General features: G+C 41.4%; 1 protein-coding gene across 10 annotated transcripts in view; it reads left to right on the top strand.

The window, feature by feature from the left end:
* The window catches only part of ARHGAP26 (Rho GTPase activating protein 26), a 431,053-nt gene that overhangs the window by 335,785 nt on the left and 81,963 nt on the right, over positions 1-13,305 (top strand). For all 10 annotated transcript variants that reach the window (XR_013445819.1, XR_013445818.1, XR_013445821.1 and 7 more), the window contains one exon: positions 12,267-12,420. Coding sequence is in view for 6 of the 10 variants with exons in the window: in XM_078067363.1 (XP_077923489.1) it covers positions 12,267-12,420 (154 nt within the window). In the remaining 4 variants the exon portion in view is untranslated. The remainder of the gene's footprint in view (positions 1-12,266; positions 12,421-13,305) is intronic.

The raw sequence follows: 13,305 nt of genomic DNA, 5'->3' as shown, positions 1-13,305 counted from the left end.
ACCCATAGACCAATGAGATGATGATGGCACATCTATCCAGGACAACCATTTTTTAATGCTATGCTATGCTTGGTACTTATTAAAGATGCTAAGGTTGAGGCCTAGAAAAATGAAATTATTTTGCAGAATCATATAACAGAGAGAAGACAATGGATTCAGAATGAGGTTTATTTGTCTGCAAACCTATGGTCTTCCTACAACATTATGTTACCAATTCTTGACAGAATCTGAAAGAAAGCAGATCGCGGGAGGAACACAGAAAAAAAGAGAATATGAAAATTAATTTTGCAATGTGTTATATGTAGGAAACAAAGGAGAAGAATGTGGAATTTTGAAATTTGAGTCATTGGGAGAAGCTTGGTGCTATGAAAAGAAAGGAGAGGGAATGAATTGCATTTGTGACAAAAGAAGTTTAAACTCCTGAGATTCTATGTAACGTTTCCAAAGGTTATTTGGAAGAGTGATTTAGAGGTACATCCTGAAAGTGAGCATTTGAACCTGAATATGGGGTAAAAATGCCAGCAAAGGGAATATTTAAGCTGGGAAAAAAAATTTCCTTTCTGAGAATATTTCTTTTTTTTTTTTTAAGATTTTTATTTATTTATTTGAGAGAGAGAATGAGATAGAGAGAGCATGAGAGGGGGGAGGGTCAGAGGAAGAAGCAGACTCCCTGCTGAGCAGGGAGCCCGATGCGGGACTCGATCCCGGGACTCCAGGATCATGACCTGAGCCGAAGGCAGTCGCTTAACCAACTGAGCCACCCAGGCGCCCTCTGAGAATATTTCTTTGTGATGCTCTGGCTTCTCTGGATATGCTGGTTAAAAGTCAACCTGCCCAGCTGGTCATGAAGTCTGGTCCCGGCCATTGTATAGAAAACTTGCATCACTTCTGACCTCAGTAGTCTCACTAATCTCCTTTGACTGTGATTTTCAGGCTATTAATTATCCTGTTCCCGTTATCTATGTGAGAAGAGAATTACTTCTCTGTAATATCAGATCATTCTCTCTTTACATGTTCAGCTATGATTATTATGTGCAGGTATATTCATTTTGTATGATTCTTCTGTGTTTTTGAAGTAAATGTTCAGTCTAATGAAGTTGGATTACTGAAATGCAAAAAAAGTTAATTTTAAAGCCATTCCCTTCTTTACATGGCCTCATCCTCTTCAGTAAAATCTCTAAAAACATGAATTTGATGGTCTCACCATGTTATTCTCAAGTATACATTAAAATAAATATGTAACCATTAAGATAAAGAATATTCATCTGACATCTTACCTCCCACCTGTGAAATGTATGCCGTGGTTTAGAGTCCACAGATCTTGCTCTGAATTTTTGGGTGACTCAGTTCCTTTCTCTTAATGTAAATATACGAACTCGAGTTTCTTTGGACTAGAGTTGGGTTTGGATATTGTCCGTTGGCTGTTATATCACTGTGGATGCTCACTGTGTTCCCCTGTCATTTCCATGTTGTGCACTTTTAGTTCCTGTGACACCTGTCCAGGTTTGATGTGACCTTACCTTTCTTCAGGTTCTTGCCACAGAACAAATACCTTGTTAGAAGGATTGCTCTTGTGTGGACACACGAGTACATCTCCACATACCCCTTCTCTGCCTTCACACTTGGCAGATGATGTTTTACAGAACCTTATTTCCTCTTATTTCCATCTGTCCGATCTCTTTTGAGTTCAATTATGCTTTTCTCCTCACTGATGCACTTGCAGTTGAGAATTTTCTCTGTATTCCATTGGTTAGCCCTCTCTTCAGTCCCTGTTGAAATGCTTACTGGGCCTAAAATTCCCAGCCATAGCTCACTTGGGTGCTTCCCTTTGAGAGGTTCCAGTTGCTGATCATCAGCACACATTATTCTCTCCCCTCCCTGCAGTGCCCCTGCTCTGTGCAAAAGGTGGAGCCCATTCTTTTGTCATAGACATGAGTCTGTGCCAACATGCTTGGCCTCAGGCTGTCAATCGCCTCCCTCTTCCTGGAGAGGAAGCTCCTGAGAGTCACCTTGGGCATTCATAGTCTCAGTCTTCTGTCTTCGTACCTCCACTTCAGGCTCATGGAAGCATGTGACATAATAGCTGATGCTCCTGGATGTGTGTCTTGTTTTCCAGAAGTGTTTTTCTTTCTGTGTACATAGACGACTTGTGTCCTAGGTACCTCCATAAGATTCTTCAGCTTCAATCTATGGATAGTAGTAGAATCTTCTCCAGGTGGCATTTTCCCTTTGCCTAGAGGTAAAGATGTCTTTCTGATGACAGTGGTCTCTTCCCAGAAGGAGGAGCTCAATGCTTTCTCCTGCTCTTTGCTGGGTAAGGACTTTGGCCAGCCCCAGGGCAGCATGTGGCTCCTCAGACAAATCAGTGTGTGGTAGAAGCGGGGCTAGGAATGAAATGGGAGCAGTCTCTGAGATTAAACTTTGTGGAAAAAAAGAAAGGAAATTATGAGGGAGATACAGGGTTTAAAAAGCATCACAGCAACAAATGCAAGTCATTTGGAAACCACCGAATATTTTAGTGAGGAGGGGACTCGATATCCAAATTATATATAGCTGGTCAAGAAATGTTTTCTGAAAGGTAGAATTTTGAGTAAGATGCTAAAGGAAATGAGTCATAGTCTCGTCCACAGGAGAGAAGGATGACAGTGATGCTCTACAGAAGGAACATGGAATAGTCTTCATATAAGTAACAGAGGGTAGCTCGGGTAGCTCTTGTCTCTAGAACTGAGGATTGTGGAAAGATCTGTTTCCAAATTGTACTTAGAAAACATTCTCTTAGAAATCAATTTTTAAATGTATGTTTAATGTATATGGCTCCATAATTTATCAAGTGGTTTCTCATGCTAAGCACTGTGCAAAGCAACAGCTCCCTTAATTTTCACAATTACATGACACAGGTGCTGTCCCCATTTGGGACAATGGAGGAAAATAAAATTTATATCAAATAATGTACTCAGAATCACACAGCAACAAAGTAGATTTGAACCTAGTTGTTCTGACCTCACAGCTGTACTATTAGCCAGTGATTACTCTGCCTTCTGGTTTCAACTTGTGGGGTTGTTCTCGAGGAGATGTGGTTCTATGTGCTTTTGTGACCTAGCCTGCAAACCCAACCTTAATTCTAAGGGAAAATGTTTCCAGTGTTGCTTATGTACCTGGAGTTTAAACTTTCAATAAGCTAGCAATCTGCCTGTAAAGAGACAGAGGTGGGGGGGGGGGCGCTGGTGTGGAAGGATAAATTAATGCATTTGATGAAGAACCTTGAGACCAAGTTAGAGCTGAACCTCATTCAGTAAGAACAGCAATAAAAATTAAAATTATTATACCTCACCTAACATGCCAAGCAGCCTAAAGCACATTACTATCTTACTTCATTCTCACAACTGACCATCACCCAGTGACATAGGTTCTTAGTAACCACGTTTCACAGACAGACAAACTCAGGCTCCAGAGGTTAAGTAGTCATACAACTGGTGAAGGGCTGGGAGGAATTTGTACCCAGGTGATGTCCCTTCCCCATGCCACGTTGTCTCCAAAAGGGTGCCTGTGTCAGTTCCTCAGCCATGGAAGTGAAAATCTTGTTAGACTGAATTACAGAAGCAATTAAAGCCATCTGTCCTAGCATGCAGTGGTGCCATGGGGGCACTTGAACCATCTTGAACGGCTTCCTCAGTATGCATACCAGCAGGCAGCAGCCCCTCCAGATCTAGCACCAACTATGCAGAGCGGAGTATGCATTCAGCAGTACCTTGAATTTGCTGGGCCAAGGTAGTCACTCTCATTTGTGATCACCTCAGAACAGATGGAACAGGGTTTTTCAGCTGTGCTGCCAGATGAATGGTAGCAAGGGAAATTACATTTAATCTCCAAGTTGCCACATGGATACATCATATAGCAGAAATGAGAGCGGTATATCTAGATGAAAGGTACTGACCTAGAAGCTGTACTTTTTCTGGACAACTGTAGAAGGTGGAGCCAGAAGGATTAGAGAGGACCAGGAACCAGGTCTTGTGCCTTTTAAAGTTCTTCCAAGAGGGGCGTCTGGGTGGCTCAGTCGGTTAAGCATCCAACTCTTGATCTCAGCTCAAGTCTTGATCTCAGGGTTGTTTGAGTTCAAGCCCCACGTTGGGCTCCACGCTGGGGTGTGGAGCCTACTTGAAAAAAATAAAGTTCTTCTAAGAGATTACAAGGTGACATTAATGACTGATTTTTGTCTCAGATTTTTAGGACTTACACCAAGGTATTGAAACATGTTTCTTGGAACAGGAGTTCTTAGACTTAGTGTCCATTTGAACATCGTAAGGAGCTTATTAAAAATACAGATGCCTGGTCTCCTCCTTCTCCTCCTCCTCCCTGGTACATTCTGAATCAGGAGGTCTTGACTAGAGCTCAGGTATCTATATTTTTTTTTAAGATTTATTTATTTATTAGAGAGAGCAGGGGTGGGTACAAAGGGAGAGAGAGAGAGAGAGAGAGAGAGAGTCTCAACAGACTCCATGCTGAGTGTGGAGCCAGCCGTGGGGCTCGATCCCAAGACCCTGAGATCATGACCTGAGCCAAAATCAAGATCAAGATGCTTAACCAACTGAGCCACCCAGGCACCCTGGCATCTGTATTTTTAAAAACACTCTGGTGATGCTGATGCCAGCTAAAGTGAGAGACACACAGGCTTGGGAGAAGGGGCAAACAGCCAAGGTTGCTCATTTCTGTCACTACCAGAACATCTCTTTGACTCTGTTGAGGTGTGCGGCAGCCTGGTACGGTGGCTGAAGGCAGGGGTTTTGCAGGCAGCCTGCACTGTTTCAGTGCCATCTCTGTCACCTAGCAGCCCTGAGACCGGGAGTGCATTAGTTTCCCTTTCTGAACCTCCATTTGCTCATCTGTAAAATCACCCACTAAGAACAGCTTCCTTGGAGGGCAGTTACGTGATTAAGTGAGCCAGTGCAAGTGTATGTCAGGTACTTGATACTGGGCCTAGAACATAGTAAGCACCTAATAAACTTTGGCTACAATTGTGATGATTATCATCAGACTATAGTTTTACATTACATTTCACTAAAGAAATATTCCACCTCTGGATCATGCAGATTCCAAAGAAGAGGCCCATTTATGAGGGGAATGCAGAGTCACTGTGGCCCCAGAGAGAGCTGATTTGATGCTTGAATTCAAATACATCAGCAGCTGGGATGAGTTGTACAGCATTGCTGGGGCTGGGGGGTGGGAATAGATTCTTGGGCTTTGTTTTACATGGATCACACTAACTAGCTGCTGGGATTATAGCTCTCATTAATTCCTTTAGTGCATTTAATTCATCCTGGACCCTCTCCCAGACAGACCCAGTGAGAGGTTAAGAATTCAGCTCATGGGGCGCCTGGGTGGCTCAGTTGGTTAAGCAACTGCCTTCAGCTCAGGTCATGATCCTGGAGTCCCGGGATCGAGTCCCGCATCGGACTCCCTGCTCAGCGGGGAGTCTGCTTCTCCCTCTGATCCTCCCCCTCTCATGCTCTCTGTCTCCCATTCTCTCTCTCAGATAAATAAATAAAAAATCTTAAAAAAAAAAAAAAAAAAAGAACTAGGGTGTGATGTGAAGGACACACTCTTTAAAAAAAAAAAAAAAAAAGAATTCAGCTCATATACTTCTCATTTGTGTCTTCCTTATTGAAAAAGAACTGGGAATTCATACTATTCAGAGGCTTACATAATGCCTTTCTCCAGGCACTCAAGGCTGCAGCATGTGCCTGTTCTCAGGTTTTGCCTCTGCAGATCCTGGGTGCTCTGGACACACCTGTTTGTTTTGGCAGGTGACACGTTTATCCACATGGAATCTTACTGTCGCACAGACTAAGGTGTCATGTGGCTCTTGGATTAATTATCCTTAGTTACCGTGTGTGACTGAAAACCACATAGCTGATGTGGCCATTTAAAAAATGATGCCCTGAAAAGCTAATGGCAAGAAAAAAGTTCAAGGTAGATCATTAAATGTAAAAAAAAGCATATTACAGTCTTATGTGTCTGGCTTTATCAGTTAGTGAACAAAGCAGGTAACTCATTATTGTTATGGTGTTATACCATTTTGTTAAAAGAAAAGTATATATATGTATTTTTCTATATATAGAAAAACGACTAGACATTTCCACAACAAAATGCATATAGAATATTTGTATGCTTTTCTGTACTTCTAAATTAGGAATGCATATTTATTATGTATTGACTAATTTTTATATTATTAAAAACAAACTACCTATTCACACATTTTATTACTATCTCAAGCCCATTTTGCAGTGAGTCATGGTATAAAAATAAGTAAATATATATATATATTTAATGAGCAATAATATAAGCAGTCTGTAGTGGACTCCCTCGCTTACCTGGGAACCAGAGATTCAAGGAACAACATCCCTACTCAAAAGCAAGTTCTCAGCTGGAAAAAAACACTATGTTATAAGTAGCGGAGTACCTATTTAACTCTGATCACTCAACTCCCTGTCCAGCCATTATGTAGAGGTTCGTTTCTACATTGTGGTTTTTGAAATGGTGTTGTTTCGGGGATGGTCTTCCCCATTGTGCCTCCACGCCTCTTTCCTGTGAATCATTTCAGTCCTGGGCCTGTCCTGGGCACAATGATTCCCCCGTTCGCTCATGAAATCCAGTTGTTTTTTTTAAAGAAAAGTAGTTGTTTTTTTTTTAAGATTTTACTTATTTATTTGAGAGAGAGAGAATGAGAGAGAGCAAGCACATGAGAGGGGGGAGGGTCAGAGGGAGAAGCAGACTCCCTGCCGAGCAGGGAGCCCGATGCGGGACTCGATCCAGGGACTCCAGGATCATGACCTGAGCCGAAGGCAGTCGCTTAACCAACTGAGCCACCCAGGCGCCCGAAATCCAGTTTTATTAGCATTTTTTTCCCTTTGCAAAGAGAAGGGTTATTATGAGCACAATGAGTAGGAAATAAGTCAGTCACTCCACATGGAACCAAAATTGGTAGTTTTTGTTGAAGACGACCTGCCAAAAGTTGTAATATCATGTAGTATGTCCTATGGATAAAAGAACAGATTGACCACATTTTTTACTTATCAATTCACTGTTTAGTCCGTCATTGCCCAAACTGTTTTTTTAAGACTATTTTTGAAACATTGCCCAAACTGTTTTTATGTGCCCAAACACATTGCTCAAACTGCTTTTTGAGATTATTTTTATCATAGGGACTGACACTGGGTCAACATGAAATCATACCACCTCAGATTTTAGTGTGGCTTGGCACGCCACTATTATCAGGAACAAAAACTACAAAGAAAAAAATTGCTTCAGAAAGTCTGATTCCAAGCTTCTCATGTACTTGGGTGTTTCCCAGAGATGGTAAACTCAGAAATTGCTGTGCACTCATCATTTTTTATTGCAAAATTCATTAAGCTGCCATTCTATTATCATCATATCTTGTCAGGATGATACATTACAGACTTCATTGCAAAACTTTAATAAGCAGAAGAAAGTACACCTCTCTCCCTACCACAGCAAGGGAAAGCCTCTGGGTATTTTGCTTTTGTCTTAATATTTTTTGTCGAAAGCCTGTGTCTTTGCAGAACTTCCATCAGTCTGGTAACTCCCTTTCCTCCCTGTTTGATCATGTAGAGAGCACATTCCCTCCTTAGGGCTCTGTGAGGCATCATGAGCTACTGTTAAAGAACATTTCTTCTTCCCTTTTTTTGACAGCTAGTCTCAGACATCATGGAAAGATGATGTTAGCCCGTATTCTGACAGACTTCCATGCGTGGTGGGAAACCTCCCCCAAAGTGACTTTGCAAGTCTGTGTTTCCTATTTATCCTCCCACTCTGTGTATTCAGTGGGCCAGAGCGTTGAGGCTTGCCGAGACACGTGAATTCGGTTTGGTTCTGCATGTGCATTCCTGGCCCTGCTTCTGGGTTCTGTGATAAACAGAGACCCTGCCTTTTGTATGGGGGGTGTGGGGATGGGGAGGGATTGTCATTAGAGTGAGCAGGAGTCACTTGGTAAATATGGAAAGTGAAGTTGCTTAGCTCCCAGATTTCCATGGCAACCCCCAGAACAAGTACAATATCACCAAAATTATTCTGTGGCTTTCTTTTTTTAGTTGCAGTGATTTGGTTGCATAGTCATATTTTTCCACTCCTGATTTGTACAAAAAACACAGACTCTGTCCACTGTAACCATTACTTTGGTTTCAAGGACATTAGTGGTCCCTGTATGAAGCACCTGGAAAATTCAGTCACTTGGAACTTCCTCTTTCTGTGCCAGCAGAATACATTTTCATTGCTTATTGTCACCTTATATTTATTATTTGTCTTGTAACCATTCATGGAGCTTTAGTGTATATTATGCACGGGCCAGGTGCCAGGAACGTGTGACTGATGCTGACCTCGCAGGTCACTGTAATAGATGCTCGAGGGGTTCTGTAGGGGCATACGTGCCCCTGCCCCGAGTAGTTTGCATTTCTCAGCACTAGGACCACATCTAGTTTATCACTCTTCATAGAAACTACGTTCATGAAAACATTCATCACTTACCCATACATGTTTACATTTGTTAGGGGATTTATTTTATCATTTCCTTGCTTCTGAGCTCTTGTCTTCTGTGACTAAAACGAAGAGAGATTCTTGTTGACAAACATGTTTGAAGAAGGCAAACATCCCCACTGAGTTCATCCAGTTTAGGAATACTCCTGAGTTGTAGGTATTCTTTCTCTTTTGGTCATTTAAGGGGTTCTCCGTGATCCTTTTGCTTTGACTCATAACTGTTGTTGTTTTTCTTTTTCAGTCCCCTCCCTAGCCTATAATTTCCTTTTCTTCAGCAATGTAATTGCCATCAGTCTTTCTTATACCTTGTGATGAGGATGCCAGAGCTAGTTTGAATCATCGATGTCTCAGAGAAGTCCAGGTCTGGTATTGGAAAGATTTGGTTAATTTAATTTTTTTTTAAATAGTGTTTTAGGCTGCCTGTTCTCATTATGTTTTCTGTTAGGGGAGGTACTCATTTGCCCACCTGACAAAGATCCCCCTGTTTGGAGTGACATTACTGAATCATGTTCTCTTTTTTTTCTTAATTCATGCCAAATGCTTTAGAATTTGTCTCAGTATAGTTTGCCATACCACTAAAACATTTGAATTGCTGTTGATTTTACTCGCCACCTCTTCTCTGGAATGACTCTCACTGTCCTGCTCACCCTCAATAGGGATTGTCAGCATTTCAGCTCAGAAGCCTATCCATCTTAGATGTTCTCAGTCTCACTATGTCCAATAAAACTGTAGTGGTCTTATAGTCCGAGAGTGCCAGGTTTCCAGAATTCCTTATCATGTGGCCCATCGAGGCATACTGGTAAAGAGTCTGACTGTTTAGATGCGTATTTGGCTATCTTGACTGCAAAACTATGAAATTTTATGATTAATTTTTTTCTGTATTTTCTTTTTGGACAAAGGACACCTTTTCTTGATCTTTTGCTTTTGTTGTCATTTTGTTAGAGGTTTTGCCATATGTGCAAGGCTCGCAGTACCTAAATACAAGTCAAAATAGAATCTCAAAAAGGATTTACTTCCTAAAAAAGAGTTCTAGTGACCTCCGCTGAATGAAATACTAGAAATCCTCAACTTCAGTTTGGGGGTTGCCACCCATTTAATTTTTGTGGCTTTTCTAGGCCAGGCAGGGTTGGATTCTCATTGTCCACCCCATCCTCATTCTCGTGTGGGTTCATCTAAGACAAATGTCAGTTTCCATATGCAGCAGTGTTCCTTGCTTAGCTCATGGAGAAAAGCCAGTCTGTAATACTGTAACAGAAGATAAGTTCTCAAAAATTTTACCCAAATCCCATTTATAGAATCAGATTCTTATATGAGGTTAGGATTCTGATAAAGTGTTATATAAAGGAAAGCATCTTTATCTATTTTTTTTTCAGTTATGATTTCAAAGCTTTATCTGTCACATGTTCAATCTTAGGTTGCTCCTAGTCTACCGAGGAAGGTAGACATGTGAACAAATAAGTATATGCAAGTTACTAATAAATATTCTAGTATACATCTGAATAAAATACCTAGGAATTAGTGTAGGGGTGTTCATTATCTGGGAATGTGTTCCCAATAAGTATTCACTGAATAGATGAAAATTGAAGAAAATTCCATCTCAGATACCCTTTTTCTAATGGATAGTAAGGCAGGAAAAAAAGTCCCAATAATATTTTAGAAAAACTAATATGTTTTTAGCAAGGTATTGTTTTTAATTTATAGAATCATAGTCCTCTTAAGGGCAAGTAAATATAATCACAGGAGAAATATGAGCTATGGTTATACTCTTTGGTTTCCTGTGAATCCAGAAAATTACATCATGCAAAGTTGGCCTCAAACTAGAGTTAATAAAACTACTCACCTCTCCTTCCCTGTGAAGCAGAAATTGTCTTCATTGAACCCCAGAGAAGTATGTTGAGTGCCCTTTTCTATATGGTGGTCTTGGGCTTCTCAGTCTTTTTCAGAAATCTCAACATGAGTATTTTGTGCAAAGGAAAGTTTGCACTGATTCATACTGGTAAGTGGCATATCCATTTTCTCAGTGATCCCCTAATTATGTAATTTTAGAGTTGTTTTTCTTCCTGATAGCAAGTTCCCATTCAAAGTCCCTGTTAGTTCTCCTAAATCTGGGTGCATTGTAACTCTTTTGGTTTCTCTTTCTTTGTTGTTGTTTCTGTTTGGAACTTAAGCTCTTGAGATATGAATAGTTTCAAATCTCAGGAATCAAATTAATAATCTACTTTTTTCAAAATCTACTTAGAGTTCAGAAATCTCCCAATAGCCTCATGGAGTTTTTGACTCTTCTGCAGGGTTTTAAACATGGCATTGAGAATTTGTCAAGATATTAGGGGTGTTTGAGTGTTTGGGTGTGTGTGTGTGTGTGTGTGTGTGTGAATGAGTGTGTGTGTATTAAATGTAAAGATTACTCTAACATCATCTCATAAGCATGATAAATTTTTATGCACATGACTAGTATAAATGGAAAAGTATTTTTTTATCACATCACCCCCTTTATTGCTTGAAGAGTTCAAATGCCAGCCTCTAAACCACCATGTCAGTGAGTCCAGTCTGTCTTCTTAGGGACATGGTATACCTCCAGCTTGTTTCAAAGGTCCAGTGAGGATTAATCCACGTAGGCTGTTTCCTGATAAGTGAATTGACTGCCCGCAGCATCAGCTGATTTCATTATGGTGTATCTGTAATGAATGTGGGATGAGAATGACATTCCAGGACTCTGATATTTTGCTACAGCAGTGGTGCCTGTGCCATTTAGCTGATTTATCCCAAAAATGTTTTCTTCAGCACATGGTTCCAAGTTTTTAAAGATGGGAAGAAACAGAAAGTTCTTATCTTCGAACAGTGTTCTGAAGTTTACAAAATGCATTCTTGCATATGATCCCATTTGATCCTTATGAACTCCTTGAGCTGTGCAAGGCAGTTTTCATTATCCCCATTTTACAGATGCATTAGCCAAGAAACAGAGTGAAAATTGCCTGAGGCCACTCAGCCCGGCAGGGGTGGAGTCTTGAATAGAACTCAGGTTTCCTCCCTCTGGGATTAGTAATACTCTCCAAGCACTAATATGACTGCGTGGACCATGGACTCAGTTTTTTATATGCAGACGACTCTGTAGCCCTTATAGATCTATTAATTAAAGAACTGACTTGAAGCTAGACACCAAATACATGGAGCTGGAGGCAACCCAGGAGGGTGTCTTGGGAGTGGTCAGGAATGTAGACTGCAGAGTCATAAGGATGTTGATGACCAAGTAAGTAGTAGATATTTTATGGTGAGGTGCTGTAGAATTGGAGGTAGGACATGGCCCTGGGAATTAAGACCATATTGGGGGCAGGAGTTTTAGAATAAAAGGTGAATGTCACAGAAACCAAGAGGACCTCATTGAATACAAGGGCGCTATGAAGGCCGCTCTGTGTTCTGCCCATCTACCAGTCAAAAGAAGACACACAATTTATGGTGCAGTGGTAGGGTCACTCTTAGGAAAATGGCTGGTCTGTCCTATCAGGCTGAGCAGAGGGGGGTTTTCTCCAAAGTCACAAGTCACCTGTTCCTCTTCCTTTCCTCTTCCTTTCCCACCTGTAAACCTTATCCTTTCCTATGTCTTCTGAGCTTTGCTGAGGTCTCAATCCATTCTCATTATTGGTAGGTTTTTGTATATGTCAAAACAAACTATCCTTATGAAATAGTAGTAATATGGGGTTTGTCGCCTTGTTTTTCTCCAGAGGAACAAAGAAACAGCATCATCAACTCCAGTTTGGAATCTGTCGTCTCATCAAATGCAAATAGCATCCTTAATTCCAGCAGCAGCTTGCAGCCCAACATGAACTCCAGTGACCCGGACCTGGATGTGCTCAAACCCACCCGGCCCAACTCACTGTAAGTATGATGTCCAACTGCCTTCCACAGTCGGCCCTTGCTCAGCCATCCCGCCCGGAATTTATGCTCTGGCCCCATCTGACTTTGAGCATTGTCCCATGAATGTGATTTTAACCTTCTTCCTAAATGTGGAGCTTGGCTCGTTTGTTGTGGATTTTTTGAGCATCATCATCTCAGAAGGGAATCATTATTCTTAACATACTGCTTCTTGGCCTTGGTGATCTTTGATTTACCCTCCTGCTGAGATGGCTTTGGTGATGGCTATTGACTGTGCTGGCTGCTGGGCATGAAAAGCGATTTCTTTTAGTTTTATAAAACATCCAGACACTGTAGCAACTCAGTGGATCAGTAGCCAAGTCTGTTTCACTCATTTATGTTGTCCTGGTTTCCTTTCTCCCTGATGATGTGGAATATGTCCAGTGCCACTTCTGTGTCCACTTCTAGAAAGAAAAGCCCTCCAGTAGCCCTTCAGTGTTGAGATCCTAAACCCTTAGCATGACTGTGATGACATACCAGAGACTAGGAAAAAGAAGAACCTTTGTTGCTTCACCCTTGGGTGGTAAGCACCCATAACCGAGACAGGCAGTTTTAGAGCTGCTTGTCCGGTCCTCCACAGAAACTAGATATCCACTGTGCTAGGGCCAGAAAGTCCTCCCTTGTGGTTTCCTCCCACACTGCTTAGCATGCTTCTTCAGACCACCGCATAAATCTTGTCAACTAGAGCCTCTGCAGAAAGTATGTGAGGCCATGACCAGAACAGCTGGACTCTCAGGCTGTGGTTGGATAAAACTCGGGAAGAACAGAGTTGACTTTGCCTTTCTCTAGTGAAAACAGTTCGAAGTTCAGCCGCAGATTGTCTTCAGGGCAGTCATTTCACCTGGTGAG

The sequence above is a fragment of the Halichoerus grypus genome, chromosome 2 (assembly GCF_964656455.1).
Source record: "Halichoerus grypus chromosome 2, mHalGry1.hap1.1, whole genome shotgun sequence".
Lineage (NCBI taxonomy): Eukaryota > Metazoa > Chordata > Mammalia > Carnivora > Phocidae > Halichoerus > Halichoerus grypus.
Note: the sequence above shows the minus strand (reverse complement) of the source record. Positions and strands in the feature narration are given on the sequence as shown.